General features: G+C 36.1%; 2 protein-coding genes across 6 annotated transcripts in view; one reads left to right on the plus strand and one right to left on the minus strand.

Moving 5' to 3' along the window:
* The window catches only part of ift140 (intraflagellar transport 140 homolog (Chlamydomonas)), a 75,582-nt gene that overhangs the window by 28,035 nt on the left and 22,140 nt on the right, over positions 1 to 25,407 (plus strand). The window lies entirely within an intron of this gene.
* tmem204 (transmembrane protein 204) lies at positions 1,550 to 25,222 on the minus strand. 2 transcript variants are annotated; one of them, NM_001163897.1, is given in 3 exon segments: positions 1,550 to 1,794; positions 19,963 to 20,118; positions 24,446 to 25,222. In NM_001163897.1, coding segments are annotated over 3 exon segments (648 nt in total). In that variant the 5' UTR covers positions 24,693 to 25,222.

Below are 25,407 nucleotides of genomic sequence, written 5' to 3' on the forward strand. Positions count from 1 at the left end.
CCTCACTATTTCTGTTTGTTGCCAAAACTGACAGTTGAAGGGGCGTGGTTAAATATGTTAGCCACACCCAATTGATAAAATATACGTAATCTGACAAATTAACTAAAAACAAACAGGAAGGGCATATTTCAGATTTCAATTAAAGATTAGAAAGTCAAAACTATTGTTTTATTTTATGACATGCACAGATGAATTGTTCACTGCATATCTAGTAATGCAAGCTAACAAAATCATATGATTAGTTTTGATTTCTTAGGGACTTTAATATCTTAATAATAGGTAGATAATAAACCAGTATTTAATAGAATAAATTGTGACCTAACCTGAAGTGTTAGCGAAGTGTAAATGAATAAAAGAAAATGTCTTCTGAAGTGAATTGATTTGTTCAGAAAATATACCTGTTTAAAACTTTAAAAGGTGATGTAAGCTGGTCATCAAAAAAATCAGATACAGTCACAAAATCGGAATTGACCATCAAGATCTGCAGTGTAAATGCAGCCAAAAAGTGCTGCTTTAAGTAGAGAATTTTCAGCTAAATAGTTTTAATAATTGATTACTTTTGTCTTTGCCCTAATGACAGTACATTATATTTTACTACTTATTTTGCAGGATACTAGTATTCAGCTTAAAATGTCATTTAAAGGTTTAACTAGGTTAGTTAGGTCAATAGAAAAGTCACTGGACAACGGTAGTTTAATCTGTAGCCAATCTAAAATCTTCAGGGAGCTAATAATATTGACCTCAGCAGTTTTTATGTCTTTATTCCAGTCAAACTAAAACAAATAAAACTGTCTGCTGACGTAGCAAAACATAGAAAAAGCTCTGTTAAACATCACTTGGGAAATATTTGAAAAATTATTATTAAAAACATTATTGTGTCCTCAATCAAGATGGCGTATAAATGCGTGCATGTCAGTTATCAGAAATCAGCGATAATAGTTTATACAGTTTTAGGTATGAGTATTTCTCTTATCACTTTGCTTCAGAAGGCAGTTATTACTCCGTGGAGTACGGTGGATTACTTTCATGATCCATGAATGTACTTTTCTGATCTTCAAAATCTCAGGCACCATTCACTCGCATTACAGCTGGGATATTATTTAGCATAGCACTGATTGTGTTCAGGAATAAACATCTATGTTGAGTGAATTAGCAGTTTTCTGTAAACTAACACAGAGAATATGTGTAACAGTGCAGATTGTGTGTCGGCCCTTTATTGACTATTCAGTTGACCTGGCAGCAAAATTAAATGCATAAACTGCGAAATTTGCCTCTCCATACTATAATAGATACATAAGCATACCAATGTGCTTTCTCATAAGTGCACTTATGAACATAAACGTGTCAAGATCCAGCTTGATCTTTGTCTGTTGGGTTCTTCACAATCCACAGTCTTGCTTGTTTGTCCACAAAACTAGTCACTTTTTCCATCGCAGCTCTGAAATCCAGGAGATTATTTCACATAGTTTAGAAATCCTCTCCATGAGCATGTGTGTCCATCCCATTTAAATCTCCATCATGCGTTTTGTATGTGCTGTGTGTGTGTGTGTCAGCACGGTGACTCAACATAGTCATTGTCCAGCCGTGGCCTGAATGGTGTAGTTAAAGATCGACTGATGACAATGACAGACGGCGACAGACAGTCATCGCGGCGGTGCAGAATATTCCAGATTAGCATGGCGGCTGCTAGCGTGGCAAATAAGCATGCGGCGATGTTTATGTAGCAGGAGTAGGAGAGGTGAGTGTAGGGGCCGATCCTGTAGAATGTCACCAGACCGATCACCAACACAAAACCTGCGGAAAAAGAGAGAAAAAAGTTAAAAACCAGCCAAAGCAACATCTTTTAACATACATCAGTTGTAGTATAGTGTAGGGATAATTTACAGTTTGAACCGCGGGGATGAGAATCAGCACCTCCAAGTCCGAGGCCATGGTGCTCCACTGGAAAAAGGGGGTTTGTCATCTCCAGGTTGGAGAAAAGTTCTTACGACAGGTGGAGGAGTTTAAGTATCTCTGGGTTTTGTTCATGAATGAGGGAAGGATGGAACGTGAGATTGACAGGCGGATTGGTGCAGCGGCAGCAGTAATGCGGTCGATGTACCAGTCCGTTGTGGTAAAGCAGGAGTTGAGCCGAAAGGCAAGGCTCTCGATTTACCGGTCAATCTACGTTCCTACTCTCACCTATAGTCATGAGCTTTAGGTCATGACCGAAATGACAAGATCTCGGATACAAGCGGCCATAATGAGTTTCCTTCGAAGGGTGGCAGGGCGCACTCTTATGGATAGGGTGAGGAGCTCTGACACCCGGGAGGAGCTCGGAGTAGAGCCACGGCTCCTCCACATCGAGTGAAGTCAGCTGAGGTGGCTCGGGCATCTGTTTGGGATGCCTCCTGGACGCCTACCTAGTAAGGTGTTCCACGCATATCCCACCGGGAGGAGGCCTCAGGGAAGACCCAGGACACGTTGAAGGGACTATGTCTCTCGGCTGGCCTGGGAACGCCTCGAGATTCCCCCGGAGGAGCTGGAGGAAGTGTCTGGGAAGAGGTTCTTTCCTAAGACTGCTGCCCCTGTGACCCGGCCCCAGAAAAGCGGCAATGAATGAATGAACCCCAAAATGGCCAGACTGTCAGATGAAGAAGAGCCAGATTCAGAGATTCAAATCAATAAAGTTTACTGAAGATAGTTTGGAGTTTTATTAGCAGAAGCCAGCTTCAACACTCGCAATGAGTTCGTAGGCCGCTCTGCTTACAATCTCAAAACAACAACAATTATACTCTCACATACGTACAACTCTGAACAATGACTCAAGCATACAAACGTCAGACATCTACTAGGCTGTTTAGAGCTGACCCCAGACCTCTGAAAGGATCCACAATTGAACAAACACATACACACTCAAAGTTTCTTAACCCAAGGCTGAGTGTACCCTCAGCCATCTTTATCAAAAACTGATTAAAACCAGTATAATCTACATTCACACTGCTGTTTGGCTGCTATCCGCTTGTTAAGTGGTGACGTGTTTGTGACGTATGTATACTGTTTCCGGGTCCAAGCCGCCATTCATGTGAGTGGAGAAATCATTTGTTTATGATCGCGTTTTATTCCTGTCGCACATCAAAGTTAATTTTATATAAAATCATAGTGTACACAACAATCTCTGGGCTTGCTGCATAACAAATGCCAAAAATTTAACAATTTATAAAAAATGTATCACTTTCTGGCCATCGGATATTAGGCAAGGACATATATACTGCCATCGTGATTTTCGAAAGCATTAAATCGCTTTGTAAACGTTTATTATTACCATTTCATGAGTCTCCCCATTCAGTTGAATAGAGCGCTTGGACCCGGAAGCCGATTCGCGTGACGTCACACTTAACAAGCGGATACTCTCACTACATAAAGTCGATCAGGAATAAAAAGGAAAATCACTTTAGACAGTATTAACACATAGCAATATAAATAGTACAACTGTTGTTTTCAAACAGTGCCACTCGAGGTCTCCATGACCTCTGACCTGATTCGGTAGCTTTTGAAAATTGAGTTCTGACAGACAAAGATAGGGAAAAAGACACCTGAAGTGAACTGAAGTAATTTTGAAATTTGGCAACCTTTAACTTTATTCATTAGCCAACATCATTTGAAAGGTTAAATACTGATTCAAATACTCACATGAATAAAGTCATGAGAAAAAGGACAAACGGTGATTCTTTCTAGGATGGACTTGAAGACAGAAATCCGACCCCCATTAAAGTATATGAAGTCAGATTTATTAGCCCTCCTCTATTATTGGCCTCCTTGAATGCATTTCCCCTCAATTTCTGTTTATTGCAAAGAAGATTTTTTTTCAACACATTTCTAAACATAATGCTTTTAAAAAGTCATTTATAAAACCTGATTTATTTTATAATTGCAATGATGACAGTAAATAATATTTGACTAGATTTTCTTCAGTACACTAGTATTCAGCTTAAAGTGACATTTAAAGGCTTAACTACTGTAGGTTAATAAGGCGAGTAAGGTAATAGGGCAAATCATTGAATAATGGTGATTTATTCTGTAAACAATAAGAAAAAAGCTTTAGGAGCTATTTAGTATTGACTTTAAAATTATCTTTAAAAATTTAAAACTACTTTTATTCTAGCCGAAATAAAACATATCAGACTTTCTCCAAAAATAAAATATTATAAGAAATACTGTGAAAAAATCCTTGCTCCATTAAACATCATTTGGGAAATATTTTAAAAAGAAAAAAGAGGGCTTATAATTCTTACTTCAACTGTATATTACTGTCTAAATAAAACTTAGTAAAAAATTAACAATACAACAAGGCAGAAAGAGTGTGAGAGCAAAACGTAAAGCAAAGTGAGAAAACATCTGTTTCTGAAGAAACTCAATGGAGCCTGCGGCTGAACATCATGTTCCAGTTTGGCTGCACAAATGAGTAAGAATTGTCAGATGAAACTGAATGAAATGAAGGGAAGGAAGGAAGAATGAAAGGATAGACGAGAAGAGGAAGGAAAAAGGATGACAGTGGGCCAAAAAAAGCTGCATTTAGAATAAAAACAGAACGAACAAATGACTCGCTCGCTCTTTCTTTCTTCTGCCTAAATAAAACACACGCGTGGAACATGATCTGAATCCTGTACGCTTTTCCATTCTGTTGCTCTCCTGCCCTGAATTCATCTCACATCCTCTGAGTTCTGTATTTCTGGGAAATGCTGTTGTGTTTTCAGGCCGCAGTTATTAATAACACATGTGGCTCAGAGTTTTTATGGGGGAGACGCTGTACTCCTATTAGTCGAAAACGGCCAAAATCAACCTGAATCAGTCAAGAGGGAAGAAGATTGAGCTATTATTGTGATGGGGATGATTTAATGGAATGCTTGACTTTCAGACTTTATCGTCAGTTGTAAAGCTAATACAAATGGTGTTTAAAGTAGTGTACAATAAAGGAGAGCTAAAGGGTTTAAAAGCAAAGATGCACAGCTAATTATGTAAACAAATATGATGTTCTCTTTAATTATGGTGCCTTGAGAAAGCCAACATACTGTTTTACTGCACATAAACTTGTACTACTTCTTAGTCTAATTTCTATATGCATCTCCTAATAGATTGTTCAAGCTACAAACACCAAACTTACCTCCAAACCTCCAAACTGGTCTGACTCGGGTTTCTGTATCTTTTCCTACTGATCCAACTACAGGGTTCAACGCTAAGGTCATTTTCTACTGGCCCGACTGGACCAGTGGTTCAGATTTTTACTTTCCCTGACAAAATTTTCACTGGTCCCACCAAAATAAATAAAACGATGAATAATTAAATAAATAAATAAATATTAGCTATTTCTTAGCCACATATTTGAAATAATGTGTCAAAAAGAATGTCTGTGAATCTAGAATTCAAATATTTTTAAAATGTTAAAATATTTAGCAGTAAAATATAGCGGTATAAAAAATGTGTAGGTATTTTGTTGCAAATCAAAAGGTGGCTGACTTAAAAGTGATGGAAAACTATACAAAATATCACATGTTGTACCCATGTAAATATCTGTTTCCACAAGAATAGAAACAGACGGTTTTTTTTGCCATAATAATTTGATTTAGCTGTCTCTTCACTGTACTGGTTTTTACCAGGTTGTGGGAAAAAAAAAACGTGCTCACAAAATCCAATCAGGTAAAAGAAACCAAAAAGCAATATGGTGTTTAGGACTTCACAGAAAAGGCAGCATTCAAAGACTTAAAAGCACAACTTGTTTCTCGATTCTAAGACTGGATTTGCACACAATTGACAAATAGTCGCAGGCAAAATAAAATGTAGTGACAAGGCAGCACTGGCCTGATCGGGCCGGTAACGATTCTCTTTATTGTCCTGAACATCTCTCACACTGGCCCCGGGCCATCGGGCAGTCCTTATTGTTGAACCCTGAACTAACGATTTTTTAAAAAAATGTCCCGGAAGATTTGGAAAAGTCCCATTGACTTAACATTGGACCAAACTTTGTGGCCTCATAACTCTCCGCCAGACTGTCATACAGACTTAATGTTGAGCTTAATTAACTCAGACTACCAATTTGCCAATCACTGATGACCTTTCAACTTATTTGCCACACCCTAACAACCACTTATGGCACCCTAGCAACTGTCCCATGGACTTCCATTGTAAAAGACTGCCATTGACTTTCCATTTGACATACTAATAACATACCAGTTCATACTAGCAATATACTAAACCATACTAGAAACATACTAACGACATAATTATCCATAGTAGGAACATCCTAACAACCATATTAACAAACTAATCATACTAGAAACATACTAACGACATCCTAACAATCATACTAACAAACTAATCATACTAGAAACATACTAACGACATACTAATGCATACTAGGAACATCCTAACAAACATAGTAACAAACCAATCACACTAAAAACATACTAACAATATACCAACCCATACTAATAACATACTAACAAACATACTAACAATGCAAGAGCAATCTAATATACAGAACAAATACAGCAAAAGCTCAATGCTTGCAAACTTGAGTCAGATCACATCCATATGTAAACACTAGTGAAGTTTTGAAAATGTGCTTCAGTCTGCTAAATAGGAATTGTTGAACAAGCACGAGGTTTTGGTTGCGGAATGTGCCTGAATGTGTAAATGGAGAGACTTGCATATTTTGCCTGATGGCGATGTCATGATCGACTAGAGCAGAGGAAAACTTTCTGTCAGAACTTCTACAAAATAGATACTGTATGAACAGAGGGATTTACTCCTATTCTGTATGGGCCACACTTCATATAAACAGGGTTCCCAGGCTTCTAGAAAGTATTTGAATTTCAGACATATAGATTCAAGATATGGAAAGTACTTAAAAACAAACACAGGTCTTTCAAAGCACTTGAATTAGATTTGAGATTACGTTTGTTTACAGTTTTATTTCAACAGTTTTACTCATTTGTCAAAAACAGAATGAAAAAACTGATCAACTTTAAATCTTACACAATAGCACTGAATTTTTTTCAATTTTTCAGAAACTGCGTTTAAATATTATCAGTTCCGAATGGGCTATATGCACACAGACTTTTCATTTTCAGCCAGGCAGCCCAAAAAATTGTCACGTTTGAGATCTGATTTCTTAAAAAAAAAAACAGCAATCGTCACCGCACATTAGATATACGATATGAAGTGGGTCTCAGATCAGAATTTAACTGCATTAAATTACATTTCTACAACTAAATGAATGCTTAAGTCTATTTAGCTGAATGTATTGTAACTATATTACAACATTGATTCTGTAAAAACAACCTTGTGAAATTGAAAATACTCAAATTAAGCCTTCACTGGAAGTTTAGCGTTGGCTTTAAAACTCTAGCTGTGCACAGAGCCCATTCAACAAATGTTATTTAAAATTTTTAAACAATAAATTTTTGAAAATTACTTGAATTTTTTTAATGCAAATATTAAGTGTAATTAAAATGTTTAGTACAATAAGGCGCTGCAGATGCTGAGGTATGAATTACAAAAGTGCTTGATTTAAAATTAATGGTGCTTTAAAAAGTTCTTGAATCTGGCATTCATTAAAGCGTGGGAACCTGCAGACACTAAAGGAAGCTTTTTTTTTTTAGGTAGTTTCTAGGATGCCGAATTAATCACATGTAGAGCCAGACAGAATCTTCTGACTTTTTTTTACTATTTCTGTGCAGTGGAAGGATATTTGGAGTGCTGAGAACCTAAACAATACAATAAAAATAACTTAGATACTTAGATACATTAGAAGCAATTGATTGGTAAACAAAGCTACTGTAAGTTTTTCTTTATAATACATCCATTATAGTAGAAATATTTATATACATATCTTATAGCCTATCCAAGTTTTAGGAACAACAAATAATAACTTGACTTCTAGTTGGCATCAGAAGTGGCTTATATGAAAAGCAAAGGCCTCTAGATTTCACTTATTTGACCAAAATAAAATATGATCATGCCTTGATCTTTTATTCTTTAATTAAGACAGCAAGGTCTGACTTTGCTTAGACAAAAGTCTCATCACTTTACAGAAATAATGTCCAGTATAGAATATAAAGTCATGCTGCAGTGGAGACAGAATGAAATTGTTTCTGACTCCATCATGAGCTTGGAGGACTGCATCCACACATCTCTGACATGACTCAAATCACTGATTAATAAAGTCATCTGGAATGGCAAAGAAAGCGTTCCTGCAGGACTCCCAGAGTTCATCAAGAGTCTTTGGATTCATCTTCAACACCTCCTCTTTCATTTTACCCTAGACATGCTCAAGAATGTTCATGTACGGTGACTTGGCTGGCCAATCCTGGAGCAGCTTGATCTTCTTTGCTTTCAGGAACTTTGATGTGGAGGCTGAAGTATGAGAAGCAGCGCTATCCTGCTGGAGAATTTGCCCTCTCCTGTGGTTTGTAATGTAATGGGCAGCACAAATGTCTTGATATCTCAGGCTGTTGATGTTGCCATCCACTCTGCAGATCTCTCGCACGCCCCCATACTGAATGTAACCCCAAACCATAATTTTCCCGTCACCGAACTTGACTGACTTGTGTTAGAATCTTGGGTCGATGAGAATTTAAGTAGGTCTTATGCAGTATTTGAGATGATTGGGATGCAGCTCAACAGATGATTCATCAGAAAAGAAAATGTACCTTCTGCAACTTTTCCAAATGATCAACTAGAAGTCAAGTTATTACTTGTTGCTTTTACAACTGGAATCGATGACAAGACTTTTGTCAGGTAGTGTAGAGAAATATTACTTTAAAAATGTATTCAATCCCTCTAAACATTTCACTTTATTTGATATTTACATATTTATCATATTTTTGCACAATTTAAGTGAAGATTGATTGATGACTTAACAATCTGCAGAAATCTGATTTTATGTCCACCTACAGTTAAAGTCAGAATTATTAGCCCCCCCTTTGATTTTTTTCAATAGTTCCCGAATGATGTTTAACAGAGCAAGGAAATTTTCACAGTATGTCTGATCATATTTTTTCTTCTGGAGAAAGTCTTATTTGTTTAATTTCGGCTAGAATAAAAGCAGTTATTAATTATTTAAAAACCATTTTAAGGTCAAAATTATTAGCCCCTTTAAGCTGTTTTTTTCAATAGTCTACAGAACAAACTATCATTATACAATGACTTGCCTAATTACCCTAACCTGCCTAGTTACCCTAATTAACCTAGTTAAGCCTTTAAATGTCACTTTAAGCTGTATAGAAGTGTCTTGAAGAATATCTAGTCAAATATTATTTACTGTCAACATGGCAAAGATAAAATAAATCAGTTATTAGAGATGATTTATTAAATCCATTTTGTTTAGAAATGTGTTGAAAAAATCTTCTCTCCATTAAACAAAAATTGGGGAAAAAATAAACAGGAGGTTAATATATATATGTCATGGGAATGACATTTTAGTAACACCTTTAATAAGATGTTTTAGTCTATCTGATCGTAAGCTGCCAACTCCAAATGAAGGATTAAACAGTGTCTTAAAACTTTTAAGCTTGCCTACTTTTAACTTCTTCCAGATGAAATCTTTGTTTTTATTTGTTTACTAGGTGGTTCTATTGTTTTTTCACGAAGCACTCTTTAATGATTATGAAATTCAAATGTTCAAGAATTAGCCTCGAGCGATCATCATTGTGTCCTTGAGAAAGGCACTTATTAGGCGAAAAGTCCCCGATTAATGGCGTCGTCATGTGCATATCCAGTTGATACACTTCAACTATGCATATTGCCCTTGAATCTGCAATAGTCTGCTGTGCTTATGGATGTTTATACAGTTTGCCTGTATCTGATTGAGTTCCCCCGTTTACTTCAGGGAAGCGGCTTATGCTTGTTTATGATTTAAATTACAGTACGAGGATATAATTGTTTTCATTTTGTCAGACATAGTCCGTCCCTTGAGGTTGTGTAAACAGACACTGTATTGCGGGGACAGTTAATCAGGACACTTGTTTCCTCCACCCATAACACACACACACACACACACTGTGGGAGATTGTAGACCTGTCCTAATGAATAGTGCTCCTCCATGGCGTCACATACGTATTCTTTTCTTTCTTCTCCGGGGTCCGAGCTTCCTAAAATATCATCAATTCCCGTCCATGTCTAATAACTCTGACACTCGACCGCCCCCTCAGTACTGTCACACACCCCCTCCCCGTCTTTCCTCTGCGGCTCTGGGTTTGCATAACAGGTAGTTACAGACACTTCCTCGTCCTGAGCAGGGATATCCTGGCGCCTGACTGTCGCTCTCTGGAGCTGTGCGGCTGCCGCTGTTGCGCTGGACCCCGTTTGGCTAAATATAACTGTTGTCACACTTTAAACGGCTCACACATTCATGGGCAGCGTGCACTATTAGCTGTAGTGATAAAGTGCAGCAGCAGCGGACCACCATCGTAGCACAGCATCCCAGACGCCAGAACACATGCATGACAGTAACTTGTACTAAAACTTTACTATAAAAAAACCTGATGTTTAGATAAATAGCTGGTGTGATTAAGGAATTCCTGTTACCTTTATTTTTGAATTTAAAAAGTGGGGCTTTCCTGTGCATATTGATGCCATAATCCTGGGCTGTTCTGAGTTGTTTCTACACTATAAAACCCAAAATGTTGAGGTAACTCAAACCATTTGAGGAAACCGATTGCAACAACCTATTTAACTTCAAAAACTAATCCTAATGAGTACTGTGAACTTAATCCATTTGACTAAAGGAAACAGTTTGAGCACCGTAAAACCTGATAAATGAAGAGAACTCCAACCAAATGAGTATTGTGAAACCGAATAATTTAAGGCAACTCAAACCGTTTAAGGAAACCGATTGCTACAAACCATTTGACTTAAAACACTAATCTACATGAGTATTGCGAACTTACTCCATATAAGTTGAAGTAATGAGGTATTTAACTAGCTCATTTCCTTAAACACTGAGTTCAAAACTCTTTTTAAATGAGTAGAATTAACTTTCAGTCAGTTTTGAGTCAACTACACTCATTTCATTTGATAAAGTTGGGTTTTACAGTTTGTTCTGTTAGAGCAGCATAATTAATTGAAAAAATGGTATGATTGAATTGTATGATTCAATTACTCAATGTGGTTATTAGTATTTCTTGTGTTGCAAAGATTGTGGTTATCACTTATAGCGTTCTGGGTAGTAGTTACTGTAGGTGCAGTTGAAGTCAGAATTATTAGCCCCCCTGAATTATTAGACCGCTTGTTTATTTTTTCCCCAATTTCTGTTTAACAGAGAGAAGATAAATTCAACACATTTATAATCATAATAGTTTTAATAACTTATCTCTAATAACTGATTTATTTTATCTTTGTCATGATGACAGTAAATAATATTTGACTAGATATTTTTCAAGACACTTCTATACAGCTTAAAGTCATATTTAAAGGGTTAACTAGGTTAATTAGGTTAACTAGGCAGGTTAGGGTAATTAGGCAAGTTATTGTATAACAATGATTTGTTCTGTAGAATATTGAGAAAAAATATAGCTTAAAGGGGCTAATAATTTTGTCCCTAAAATGGTGTTTAAAAATTAAAAACTGCTTTTATTATAAGTAAAATAAATAAGACTTTTTCCTGAAGAAAAAATATTAGATAAATATAAATATTATTATTTACAACAGACATACTGTGTAAATTTTCTTGCTCTGTTACACATCATTTGGGAAATAATTAAAGAAGAAGAAAAAAATTCCAAGGGCGCTAATAATTCTGACTTCAACTGTATGTTAGGTAGTACGGTAGTAGTTAGGTAAGTAGGTAGTAGGTTATTGCTCGGAAGTTGAAAGAATGCTTTAGATCAGGTATTCTCAACCAGTGGCATAGCTTAAAATTAACTTAAATATTATACTATAACTATTTGATTTAATTATTAAATATGTCATATTAAAATGATCCAAGTAATGGCATTTTCTCTTTTCTGTGATTGATTACTTTGGACTCTCTCAATTCCAAGACTGCAAAGAGCGGACTTGCGTTCTTGTGAAGACCAGTCTTGCTTGGTCACCTCGGAAGAACGTACTCTGCAGACCGCGAGAACACAGAACGCGTGCTGTGAGAAATGAGGTGCTGCGTTCTTCCTGATGGTCACATGACCTTCACACATTTTTAAATGAAAATTATTTAAACGTTGCAGTATTCATACAACGATTTATTGTTCCCCCCCCCTTTCAATGTATATAACATGCACAAAAACCTTACAAATACACTTTGCACAATACAAATAAAACAGATTTTAATATGAATTTCAGTAAATACCTGAAATTTACACCCTTAATGTGTTTATTATGATTTTCATGATAATGTTTACTTTCACCATCTCATTTAGGGAAACTCCTGAGATAAAGAAGTTTAGCCCAGAACTATAATAATAAATCTCTATAAAATGCTGAGCTTCCCACCTCCTTTATTCAGTTACAATGATTTCTGCGACGTCTAGAGTGAGTTCGGTGCTGAAGTCTGCATCAGTGCATACTTGATTGCAAGAACGCATCCGGGAAGGTTCACGCATCCTCCATTCTTGCAGTCTTAAGTTTAGGAACTGAACTTCGGCGGTTGATGATGACGCTACACGAGGTTGCAAGATCAATAAAAAACAAATATTGAGAAACAGCTCAAGTCCCGCTGTTAAATACAGACATAACTGTGGCTTAAACTTCCAACCGCTGCACGCCAACTGGGACTACATTCTCAGTTGAATAAAGCAAGCCGTCACGCACATGTGAAGGTAACGATGATTATAAATAATCAGCGCCTGCATGCTTCATGTCTGCAACTTGTACTGCATCAGAGTCGCACAATTCTGTTGATAACAAGGCCCAAATACTCTGCAATTGCCAAGAATAACTGAAGTAAAGAATTCAGGAGCTTTGATCTGTGTTTTTTAAAGAAATAAAATATACATTGATATGCTGTAGAAAAATTTGAGAATAATTATAGAAGGCAAATGAAATGCTTTGCAAATGAACAAAAATAAGTTTAAATAAGCATTTTCTCTAGACAATCAGTTTAGGAGAAAAGGTCAGACAGGTGGGCCTTCAAAAAAGTTGTTAGTGGGTTGCTAAGGTAGTTGGTTAGTTGATATCCAGTTGCTAGGGTGTTGCAAAGTTTCACTTAAAATTAAAATTTACAATGTTTGTTTTGCTACCTCACATTGATATTCTTTAGGTGAATGATTAATCCATGCAAGTTAATCCAAGTTAAAAAATGTATTTGTTGTGGTAATATTCATTCATTGCGTTTAGAGTGGCGGTTTTTCTGTTGACGTCAACCTGAGGGCTTCCATAGCAACTGCACATTAGTACTGTTGAGTTTGCTTTGAGGGGATTATGCGCAAATGAATGCCCTATCCCTCACCCTATATTCTGTTTCAAGGAAACACATCAACATACTGAAATAAAAGTCTCAGGAACTTCCGGTTCACACAGACTTTAAGGCAAGTAATTTTAGACCCCAGGGAGAGACGAGTTTCCGCATTAATCCCGTGGGCCAGCCTAAGCACCTGCCGGTAACCTACTCATACCTGCAGCGTCTCCACGATGGACGTCAGGCATTCTTCAGCCAGGGGCGCAACTGCACATTTACTGAGGGGTATGCGATTTCAAGTTTTGAGCCCCCCTTAACCCCCCTCTTTATCATCAACATGTCAAAGTTCTGAACGCAACTGAAATTGTATGAAATAGTAAAAGTATAATTACACTAATGTAAAGTCACAAAGAATTACATCTCATCCCAACCCAAATTTCTTCTTAGTTCCGTTTTCCGCACCAAATGATTATAGCACCTTGACATGTCTTGTTTTTGTACATTTGTCAAAACAAAATGAAAGATATGGGAGGCAAAAGAACTTAAAATATTATCACTTCTCACATGCATATGTGAGGGGTGTAAGGTCTGTCTTCGCATGAACAATTGACTGAAACTGCTATCACACCTTTCACAAAGTGAAATAAAAAAGACTGTACAATGTTTAGGGTAAAAAAATAGAGACAAACTGCCTGAAATGTTTTATTTTATCAAAATATTATGGGCCAACTTTTTTGGAACTAAATAGAACTAGTTTTGAGCACAAATCCAAAAGGTTACCAAAATGCCTAATGTATCAATATGATATTTAATAAATTTATAAAAACATGTATATGGTATAAAAATGGATCTTTATAGTATTAATAAACATCTCAGTTCCAAAAAATGTGAATATTCTGAATATTTGTTCATGTGTCAGTTTAAACCAGGTTTAAGAATCATTATAATCAAATATATAAAATTTATATAGGGAAATTTTTTAATCAAAATATTATTTTCTATTTTGTCTGAAACATATTCAGTAGGCCCACACGGAATCCATATTCCATATTTACTCAGTTTTTAAATTCATTTCACTAATATTATTGTAATATAATAATAGTAATATTAAAATGTTCATATGATTTATTTACAGTTGGTAAAGTAGTATTTTCTGCCTTTTAGTAGAAACATTAATAGATATATGAGAGACTTGCTTTGTTTACCAAATAAGTGGATCTAATTTGATTTGCATTGTAAATATTAAATAAAATTGAAGATATAATTTTTTATTCCATATTTATATATTTTATATATATATATATATATATATATATATATATATATATATATATATATATATATATATATATATAGTTTTTATCTGTTTTTAGTTATGATAATCCTAAAATCATTCCGCAGATTTTTTACAAAAATCCCAGCAGAAATAGCAAAAATATTTAGCAGATTCTGTCTGGCCATAATATTTAGGTATGTACTTTTTAAACACACATTTTGTTATTACTTTTATAATTATATTACTCTAAGTTACTCTTATAACTTTTGAGCTCAACTGTAAGTATGATTTGACAGTTTATTTTGATAAAATTTTTACATGAACTTTACACTTGGATGTGTGACTGCATGTTATTGTTTTAAATGAATTTGAATTAAAACGTGTGTGCCAACGAATGCAATTCATTCCAATAAACCCTCTCGTTTTTGCTAAATTAATTCTACCATATTTTACCATTCTATCTGCTCTTCTGTGTGTGTATTTTCCCGTATTTCTCCCGCATTTGTAATGTTTCTATGAAAGGTGAAAGTAGCAGCTACACAGAGTCGATCTCATGTGATATAATTGCAAGAACTGTTTCAGAGAATTAAGCTTTCGCATTATTTTGGATTGACAGCACGATGAAATTGATGTAAAAACGGCCGCATTCACGTCTTTTCCAGTAAAGCTTTATGCGTCTATTGCCGCCCTTATGGAGCCTCTGAATCAGTATAACGGTGCTGAGTGACGGACGCGCTACATAGTGATAAAGACGGCTTCTATACACACGATTTGAAGATGCATGAAAGCGGATACTTTGAGATTCGAGTGTGTGAACAGACAAACACACTTAATAATATGTAAAAATGTTTTGTTTTAAATACAACTAGTGTTATGTTAAATTAGCATAAACAAAACTAATTGTCATTGCATTTATGTTAAGTAAAAGCCCATGCAGAGACTGAGTGGGGATAATGAATAATTCATTATATGGCAGCCCGTCGCTCCCAAAAACATTAGAAGTTGATTAAAAGTATGGTAATAATAGTGTGGGTTAAGCTTACCAATCCCTTATCATCCAATTTGTCATGGCAGTTTTCATTTTAAGGCATTGTTTGTTCTCTTTTTGTTTTCTATTTCGCGCTCCACGTCTCTTTACTTTTCTCTCCATTTTGTACATGTGACTGTAACCGAGCAACGGATCAATCAAAAGGTCAACGAAGAGGGAGGAGTGGTATAATTTTGTATTCAATAAAATACAATTGTATATTCATATAAAATGCATGATAAACATTTTTTTCAACCAAAAAGCTGCATTTATTTTGTTTAATATGTATAATAACATGCATAATTTCAAAAATAGTTTTGGCACAATGGCGCCCCCCCATGTGTGGCACCCCTATGCGCCGCATACACTGCATACCCCCTTTTTGCGCCACTGTCTTCAGCTTCTGGCACCTAGACTGCAGCTCTGCACAGGAAGTTTGGCCAGAGATGAACTGGTCGTGCTCAACTGAGCCTGATTTCTCTCAACGTTTTTGGTGAAATGTTGGAGAAATTTGTTCTTCACCGCTGTCGCCACTGGCTTGCTTGGTTTGAGACTTGTGGAGCTGCGCATGGATGGATTTGCTCTTCAGTGTTTGGACTTTCAGAAGTGAAATTTAAACCACACTGAACTGAACTGAACTTCAACTCTGACACGGTTTTAATTTACTAGAACTTCTATATTAAGCTGCTTTGACACAATCTACATTGTAAAAGCGTTATAGAAATAAAGACTATTTTAATTTAAACATTTTACTCGCCGCCATCTTTGAAACTCCTCTCAGCTATGCAAATGCAATCTCTTTGAATGTGGAAACATCGAAATCTAGCTGTTTGCTAAACTTACGATTAAAATCCATATTTGTTTCATAACTAAAAACATAAGATTACAGCATGTTTGTCGAACCCAAGCAGTTCACAACAATGAAGCTGCAGAAACTGTCATAAAGAACACACTTCTGGACTGAGCTCCTCCCCCAAAGAATCCTCAGTCTATACCGACTGATGATTGGCTCCTTTACTTGAAGGCGGGGCTTCCTTCACTAGAACGGCCATGTTGCATTTACATTGGCAATGCTTCGTAACCAACAATGAGTTCTGGGTAGTTAGTAGGATATTGCTAGGGTGTTTTAATTGGTTGCTAGTGTATTGTCAGAGCATAGATTCTTTTATATGTAGTTGCCAAGCAGTTGCTAGCTGGTTGTGTGTTATGTGGCCTCTTGTGCATTGCGATTGCTGTTCTATTGTAAGTGGTTGCTAGGACAGTACAAGTTGTTCTGTAGATCAATACCTAAAATCACATCAACTGTACTTTAACTAGTAGTTTATCTACAACCATGGCTTTATGTCTTGACTTCGAGCGTGTAAACGTTCATGCAGATGCGGTACGCACAAACTATTTCAAGTTCACACACAATAAAAAGAGATAAGATCACACCCAGCACACTTTCATGGTGCATCAACAGCGGGTTTTGAAGAGACGGGCCTGTGGATGTCCCAAAGGGGAGTTCATTTAATTTGTCAGCGGGCTTCTGGCCAGCACTCTGTTGTTTCCTGTTGAATTGTGTGTAGTCTCGCTGCGCTCGGGTTGCTGTGCTTTGTTGATGTTTGTTCTGTTATAGATCCTCAAAGCTCCATCTTGCCTTTCCCAAAATGCAGAACAACAAACACGAGACAATGGAGACCGTATCTCTGAGGACAGACGGGTTAGATATTGAAGAATTAATGGTCGTTTGAGGGTGGGTTGAAGGATTGTGGCTTATTAAAAGTCTTCAAATGGGCTGTTCGTTTTTATTAGTGTCAGAGTTTTTCATTTGTTACTGTTAGTTTGTTCATTTGTTGTTGAAGCACATTTGTTTTTATTTTGGGAAACGTTTACTTTCATCTCACTACATTTCTAACTTGTAATCAAAATGCATACGAATGAATTACAGATCTGGTTATAGTGAGTCTCCGGTTAATGATTCACTGATTCAAATTAACCCATCAGATCAAATCTCAACTTACAATCTAACTGATTGAAATGATCTGGTCAGAGCAAGTTTCCAGGTAATGATTCACTGATTTAAACGATCTGGTCAGGATGAGTCTCCAAATTATGATTCAATGATTCAAACGATCTGGTCAGAGTTAGTTTCCAGTTTACAACTCACTGATTCAAATAATTTGAACAGAGTGAGTTTCCAGATGATGATTTACTGATTCAAATGATCTTGTCAGGGTGAGTCTCCAAATTATGAATCACTGATTCAAACGATCTGGTCAGAGTAAGTCTACCGATAATGATTTACTGATTCAAATGATCTGAAATAATTTGATCCAAATAACTGATCCAAATAATTTGAACAGAGTAAAACTCCAGATAATGATTCACTGATTTAAATGATTTGAACAGAGCAAGTCTTCAGTTAACAACTCACTGATTCAAATAGTTTGAACAGAGTGAGTCTCCAAACAGTGAATCACTGATTCAAATTATCTGAACAGAAAGAACCTCTAGTTAATAATTCACTGATTCAAATAATCCTATCAGTGGAAGGCTGCACACAATGATTCACCGATTCATATAATCTGAACAAAGCAAGCCTCCAGTTAACAACTCACTGATTAAAATAAGCTGAACTAAGTGAGTCTCCAGATAATGATTCACTGATTTAAATGATCTGAACAGAGCGAGTCTCCAGTTAACAAGTCACTCATCCAAATAATTTGAACAGAGTGAGTCTCCAGATAATGATTCACTGATTTAAATGATCTGAACAGAGCGAGACTCCAGTTAACAACTCACAAATCCAAATAATTTGAACAGAGTGAGTCTCCAGATAGCGATTCACTGATTCAGATAATCTGAACAGAACAAGTTCGCTAGTTAACAACTCACTGATTCAAGTAATATAACCAGAGTAAGTCTCCAGATAATGATTCAGTGATTCAAATGGTCTGAACAGAGCAAGTCTCCAGTTAATAACACACTGATTCAAATAATCTGGTCAGAGTAAGGCTCCAGATAATGATTCACTGATTCAAATAATCTAAACAGAACAAGTCTCTAGTTAACAACTCACTTATTCAAGTAATCCAACCAGAGCAAGTCTCTAGATAAAGATTCAGTGATTCAGATGGTCTGAACAGAGCAAGTCTCCAGTTAACAGCTCACTGATTCAAATAATTTGAACAGAGCAAGTCTCCAGATAATGATTCACTGATTCAAATGAGCTGAACAGAGCAAGTCTCCAGTTAACAGCTCACTGATTCAAATAATTTGAACAGAGCAAGTCTCCAGATAATGATTCACTGATTCAAATGAGCTGAACAGAGCAAGTCTCCAGTTAACAGCTCACTGATTCAAATAATTTTAACAGAGCAAGTCTCCAGATAATGATTCACTGATTCAAATATTTCGAACAGAGCAAGTCTCCAGATAATGATTCAGTGATTCAGATGGTCTGAACAGAGCAAGTCTCCAGTTAACAACTAACTGATTCAAATGATCTGAACAGAATGAATCTCCAGTTAAAAACTCACTGATTCTTATTTTATTTTTTACAAACACATCTTAAAAATATATTTATTATATATCATTCTGCAAGAAAATATAAAGGGTCAGAGTAAGTCTCCAATTAACAATTCATTGATTCAACTGATTCGTTCAAAGTACCAGAGCAAGTCTCCAGATAAAGATTCAGTGATTCAGATGGTCTGAACAGAGCAAGTGTCCAGTTAACAGCTCACTGATTCAAATAATTTGAACAGAGCAAGTCTCCAGATAATGATTCACTGATTCAAATGAGCTGAACAGAGCAAGTCTCCAGTTAACAGCTCACTGATTCAAATAATTTTAACAGAGCAAGTCTCCAGATAATGATTCACTGATTCAAATATTTCGAACAGAGCAAGTCTCCAGATAATGATTCAGTGATTCAGATGGTCTGAACAGAGCAAGACTCCAGTTAACAACTAACTGATTCAAATGATCTGAACAGAATGAATCTCCAGTTAAAAACTCACTGATTCTTATTTTATTTTTTACAAACACATCTTAAAAATATATTTATTATATATCATTCTGCAAGAAAATATAAAGGGTCAGAGTAAGTCTCCAATTAACAATTCATTGATTCAACTGATTCGTTCAAAGTGAGGTTTAATATTCCAACAAATAACATAGAGGTGTTACATTTAAAATATCTATAATAAACGTTTAATATGGTACGCGTGCATTTGCTCAAATACTTGATTTATGTAATTAGCACACCAGTGGGTAGTAAATATACAGACAGGTTTAAAGACTCACTGGCTAACTGGAACAGAGCAGCGATGGCCTCCTCCCACCACTGAGAATCCTGGGTAATGTGGCTTATCTCCAGTAACCCAAACAGGAAGATTAGCTGACCCACGGTCAGAGCCACCGTAGCCATCAGGTTACATGCCCGCATCATGTCAAACTGAACTGCAATCAGAGAAACAGAAATATGATCACTCGCATGGCCTTTACATGATTTTAAGCTCATCTGAGTAAAGAGAGAGATAGAGAGATAGAGAGAGAGAGAGTGTGTGTGTGTGTGTGTGTGTGGTAGAGGATCTGAATCACTGTAGGGAAGATCCAGCTGCAGATGTGCACAAGACAACTTTGCCAACGTGGGTGTCACTTCCCGAAAGCCACAATCCTTCACTGTGTCCATCCGTTTCCTAGTTCTAAATCAGGAGAGATGGACAGACGTGCCAAGCTGCATGCTAAAGGCTGACAAATCTCTGCTTGCTGTTTCTTGTAGTGGTAGTTGCCATGGTTTAATACAAGCCAGACATCTAAGGTAATGCCAGATTCAATTTAAAAATAGTTCTAGACGCCTCCTTTGTTTGTGGAGTCTCTAGAGCTCAGATTTAAGGAGAATTTATTTGATTTATCTTTAATATAGGATTTTAGGGCATCCAAATGTAATGCACTCATGCAATGATAACACATTTTGGCAGGTTACTGATTTTTGCTCATTTCTACAATTGTATTATTAATGTGGCACAGTTTGAAAATCTTGAAATGATTCCATATAATGTAAAATTCTATATTCATTTGATTTAAATTGGTAATTAAAGATGTAAATTCATATCAAATATGTGTTGTTATGGGAAGAGAAATGGTCTAATAGCCATCTTTGGTAACACTTTAATTGAAGTAACAATTCTCACTACCTACTGACCCATTACCTGAATATTATTTTGATATTAGGCTGTTTATTGTTCATTTTAAAGTATATATTTTGCATAATCTTATTTGCATCCATAATCCCATTATCTAAACTTATTCTAACTGTTAAGAAGCAGCAAATGATAAGTTTATTGAGGTAAAAGTCATAGAATAGTTTCAAGAATCATAGCTTAAAAAATAATTGTGGTTCAATTTTTTTTTTTTTTTTGGGGGGGAAGAAATGTTATCAAACCTTTATAGAATAAAATTGCCATTTTCCTCAAATCCAAATACCTAAATCCAAATAAATGTCAATATTGATGATTGAAAATAACATGATTTAAGTAACTGTATTAATTATTGGGTAATTATGTTAAACATCAAATAAGTAAATTCTTAGTTTTAGTACCCTAAAATGTGAAATAATAGTTGACATTTTCTATTTAGAAATGATTTTTTTAATAAAATGCATTATAAAAGGGACACTTCGTCCAAGAATTAAAATGTACTCACACCAATAGGTTCCAAATCTCTATGAGTTTACTTTTTCTGTTATAAAAGAAGTTTTGAAAAATGTGACAAACCTGTAACCATTGACTTCCATAGTAGGAAAAATAAATTCTATGGAAGTCAATGGTTACACATTTCCAACATTTTTCAAAACATTTTGTGTGTGTGTGTGTGTGTGTGTGTTCAACAGAAGAAAGTAAAGCAGGTTTGTGACAAGTGAAGGGTGACTAAATAATGACACAGTTTTCAGTTGTGGATGAACTATCCCTTTAAGTATTAAGCTTTTCAGTTGTTTTAGTAATGTAAAGGTCATTGGTGCGTTTAAGTCTTAATAGGCTGCTTCAGACCTTGCGAATGTTCTATTTACAAATGATCTTTTTATTAAAATGCATTATAAAAGGGAACACTTCAGCCAAAAATGTACATGTACTCATCCTCAAGTGGTTCTAAACCTTTATGAGTTTCCCTTTTCTGTTAGACGTAAAATAAGATGTTTTGAAAAATGTTACAAAGATATAACAATTGACTTCCATAGTAGGAAAAATGAATTCTATGGAAGTCAATGGGTACACATTTCCAACATTTTTAAAAATATCTCCTTTTGTGTTCAGCAGAAAAAAAGAAACTTAAAGATACAGGGTTTGTGACAAATGAAGGGTGACTAAATAATGACAGTTTTCATTTTTGGGTGAACTGTCTCTCTAAGTATTAAGCTTTTCTGTGGTATTTAGTAGTACATATGATTTATCAGTGCATTTAAATCTATTAGATTTCTTCAGAGCTTGTAAATGTTCTATTTACAATTAACTTTTTCATAAGATGCATTATGAAAGGGACACCTCACCCAAAAATGAAATTCACTCACACCAATAGGTTCCAAATCTCAGAGTTTTCTTTTTCCTGTTGGACACAAAAGGAGATATTTTAAAAAATGTTACAAACATATTACCATTGAGTTCCATAGAAAGAAAACAAATTCTATGGAGGTCTATGGTTACACGTTTACAACAGTTTTAAAAATATCTCAAAATTTTCAAAATTTTGTTCAACAGAAAAACAAGTAAACAGGGTTTGTGTAAACAAATGACACAGTTTTCAGTTTCGGGTGAACAATCCTTTTAAGTATTACACTTTTCTGCTGTATTTAGTAATATAAAGGTCATTGGTGCATTTAAATCTATTGGAGTGCTTCGCAGCTTGTTAATGTTCTATTTGCAATTATCTTTTTAATAAAAGGCATTATAAAAGGCACACTTGACCCAAATATGAAAAAGTACTCGCCCTTAAGGGGTTCCAAATGTCTATGAGTTTACTTTTTCTGTTGGACACAAAAGAAGATATTTTGAAAAATGTTGGAAATCCATAGTAAGATAAACAAATTCTATGAAAAGTCAATGGTTACACATTTCTAACATTTTTCAAAATATCTTCTTTTTTGTTCGACAGAAGAAAAGTAAACAGGGTTTGAGACAAATGAAGGGTGTGTAAACAAATGATTTCAGTTTTCAGTTTTGGGTGAACTATCCCTTTTAAGTATTACACTTTTCTGCTGTATTTAGTAATATAAGGTTCAATCAGTTCAGTTTCCTTTATTTTGTCACTTAGAACATCACAGTATGCAATGCAGAACGCAGTGCTTTTATCAGTTAGTGCATTTAAATCTATTAGTTTGTATTAGGGCTGCACAATATATCGTTTCAGCTTCGATATCGCAATAAGAGCATTTGCAATAGACACATTGCAGGATCTGAATTGTGGAGTCAGGATTATAGTCTAGTAAATATTGAAAAAACAAAGGTCCCACTTTATATTAAGTGTCCTTAACTACTATGTACTTGTATCAAAAAATAAATACTTGTACTTATTTTGTTCAAAATATATTTGAGTACACTTGTGGTGCTCTTAAGTTGGGATAGGAGTTGGGTTATGAACAGGTTTGGTGGTGTGGGTAGGTTTAAGGGTGGGTTAAGGTGTAAGGGATGGTCAGCAGTGTATTTACAAATGTAATTACAGAAGTTAAATACAGGTGTAGTTACATACAGGTATTTATTCAAGCATAAGTACACAGTAGATAAATGTATTTACACAATAAGTACATTGTAACAAACTATTCATTCTTGTGTAAGTAAATATCAGTTAAGGCCACTTAATATAAAGTGAGACCTAAAAAATAACGTGATTTATTGTTCCACTTTGAAGTAACTCCACAAATGTACCAAAAATTGCATATATTTTATGGTCTGTGTCTGTGAAAGCATTCCAAGAAGGTTTTAAACATTTTGGGCACAACAGTTTGTATTGTTTGTGACTTAATGAAATCTTAATAAAGCTTATACAGTGCAGTGTTATTTTACATTGTGATAATTCAGTTTATGTACCTGAATACTTCCAGACTCCCAGAAAACTGTAAAGCACCGTTTATTTCATTTGTTCCTTTGCTACCGCATCTATCAGTGCTTGTGATTTTGGTTTATTGTATTTCATCCAGATGTGCTGACCTACACAAAATATCCCAATCAATCTTAAATTACATATTCCTTTAAAACTGAGACATTTGAGTCATCTGGTGAAGTTGTCCTCCCAGGGCTTGAGTGTCCACATACATGGACAGCACATTTTTAGCTCTTACGTGGCTATTTAAAATACTTTGAATGTTTTATATTTTGTTACAGACATACAGTGTCATCCTGCAACTATTTTGCAGTTTGCAAAATGTCCCAAACACTATATTTAACTGTCCAAAATGCGGGAAAATGTTGTTTTTACTGTCTGATAGTCAAAGCAAATTCAAAAACATAAAATAAAAAAATTCTATGTTAAATTTGCATAAAACATTTTTTAGGAAAGTTTATTGTAAATTGGGACCAGGAGTCCACATATATGGACATAATTTTTCTCTAAAAGTACATCATATCAAAAGATGATACTTTCCAATAAGCCCAAATAGAAAAGACATTTGAAAAATGCATGTAAAAAAACACATCGGGCCTTAAGAGGTCTTACTCAATATTGCAATGTCAGTTTTTTCATGCAGCCCTATCTTGTAATGGACATGTAGACCTTGCTATGCATCCCAGAGACTCACGTTTGACTGTGCTGCGAGACTCCTGGTACCCCGCCAGCTCTGATCCCCAGCTCAGTCTCTGGCAGGCTGTGAGTTCATGAGTGTGTGTATCCTCCTGCACACATGCTCTCCAGAGCCCAACGCTGCGACGCCGTCCGTCGTCCAGCACCTGCAGCACCCAGCCGGAGCTGAACGTCGCCACGCTATTGAGCACCAGAGATAGCAGGGCAACCGCCGCCGCCAACTCCACCAGTCTGCGCACGGCCATACGCCCCCCCCAAAAACCCTACGCTAACGCTGAGAGACGCTTAGCTAGAGGACATCGCCACTCATTCTTGTGTCGTTAGGTAGTCTCTATCCCTCTTCTTCAGAGTCTGGGCTCGCTCTTAATGCTGGACGCTGGACCTCCAAGGCCATCACACGCTTGCTCAAAATCTCTGGGATTTCTTTCTGAGGTCTTGTTTCCTCCCCCTCGCTCCTGCAGATGTGCTCTGGGTTGTTTTTTTCTGAGGTCTCCCTGCTGGGAAAGTTGAGGAATGTCTGCGTGATGCCGTCTCTGTGCTGCTTTCCCACACTCGGCGAGCTCAGATTACTCACACTGTGTTTCCCATGTTCACACGCGCGTGTTTCATCCCTGAAAAGCTCAGAAGAAGTGGGATGAGATGGTGGGGTGGACTTGGGAATACTCTCCCTATCTCTCTCTCTCTCTCTCTCTCTCTCTCTCTCTCTCTCTCTCTCTCTCTCTCTCTCTGTCTCGCTTTCTGTGTGTGACAAATACGTCGCTCCATCTACAGGATGTGTTTCCTGGAAGGAAAGCAGACAGAACAGAATGCAACACCCGTCCTCTTTCTCTCTTTGAGATGGTTATTAATGGAGCAGGAGGTGAATTATTGTGTATTTAAGTGCAGCACTGAATAAGACATGCAGCATTTGTGACATGTTTGAGGAAATATGAATTAGAAAAAAGTTTTGTGAGTTCAAGT

Source organism: Danio rerio, chromosome 24 (assembly GCF_049306965.1).
Source record: "Danio rerio strain Tuebingen ecotype United States chromosome 24, GRCz12tu, whole genome shotgun sequence".
Classification (NCBI taxonomy): domain Eukaryota; kingdom Metazoa; phylum Chordata; class Actinopteri; order Cypriniformes; family Danionidae; genus Danio; species Danio rerio.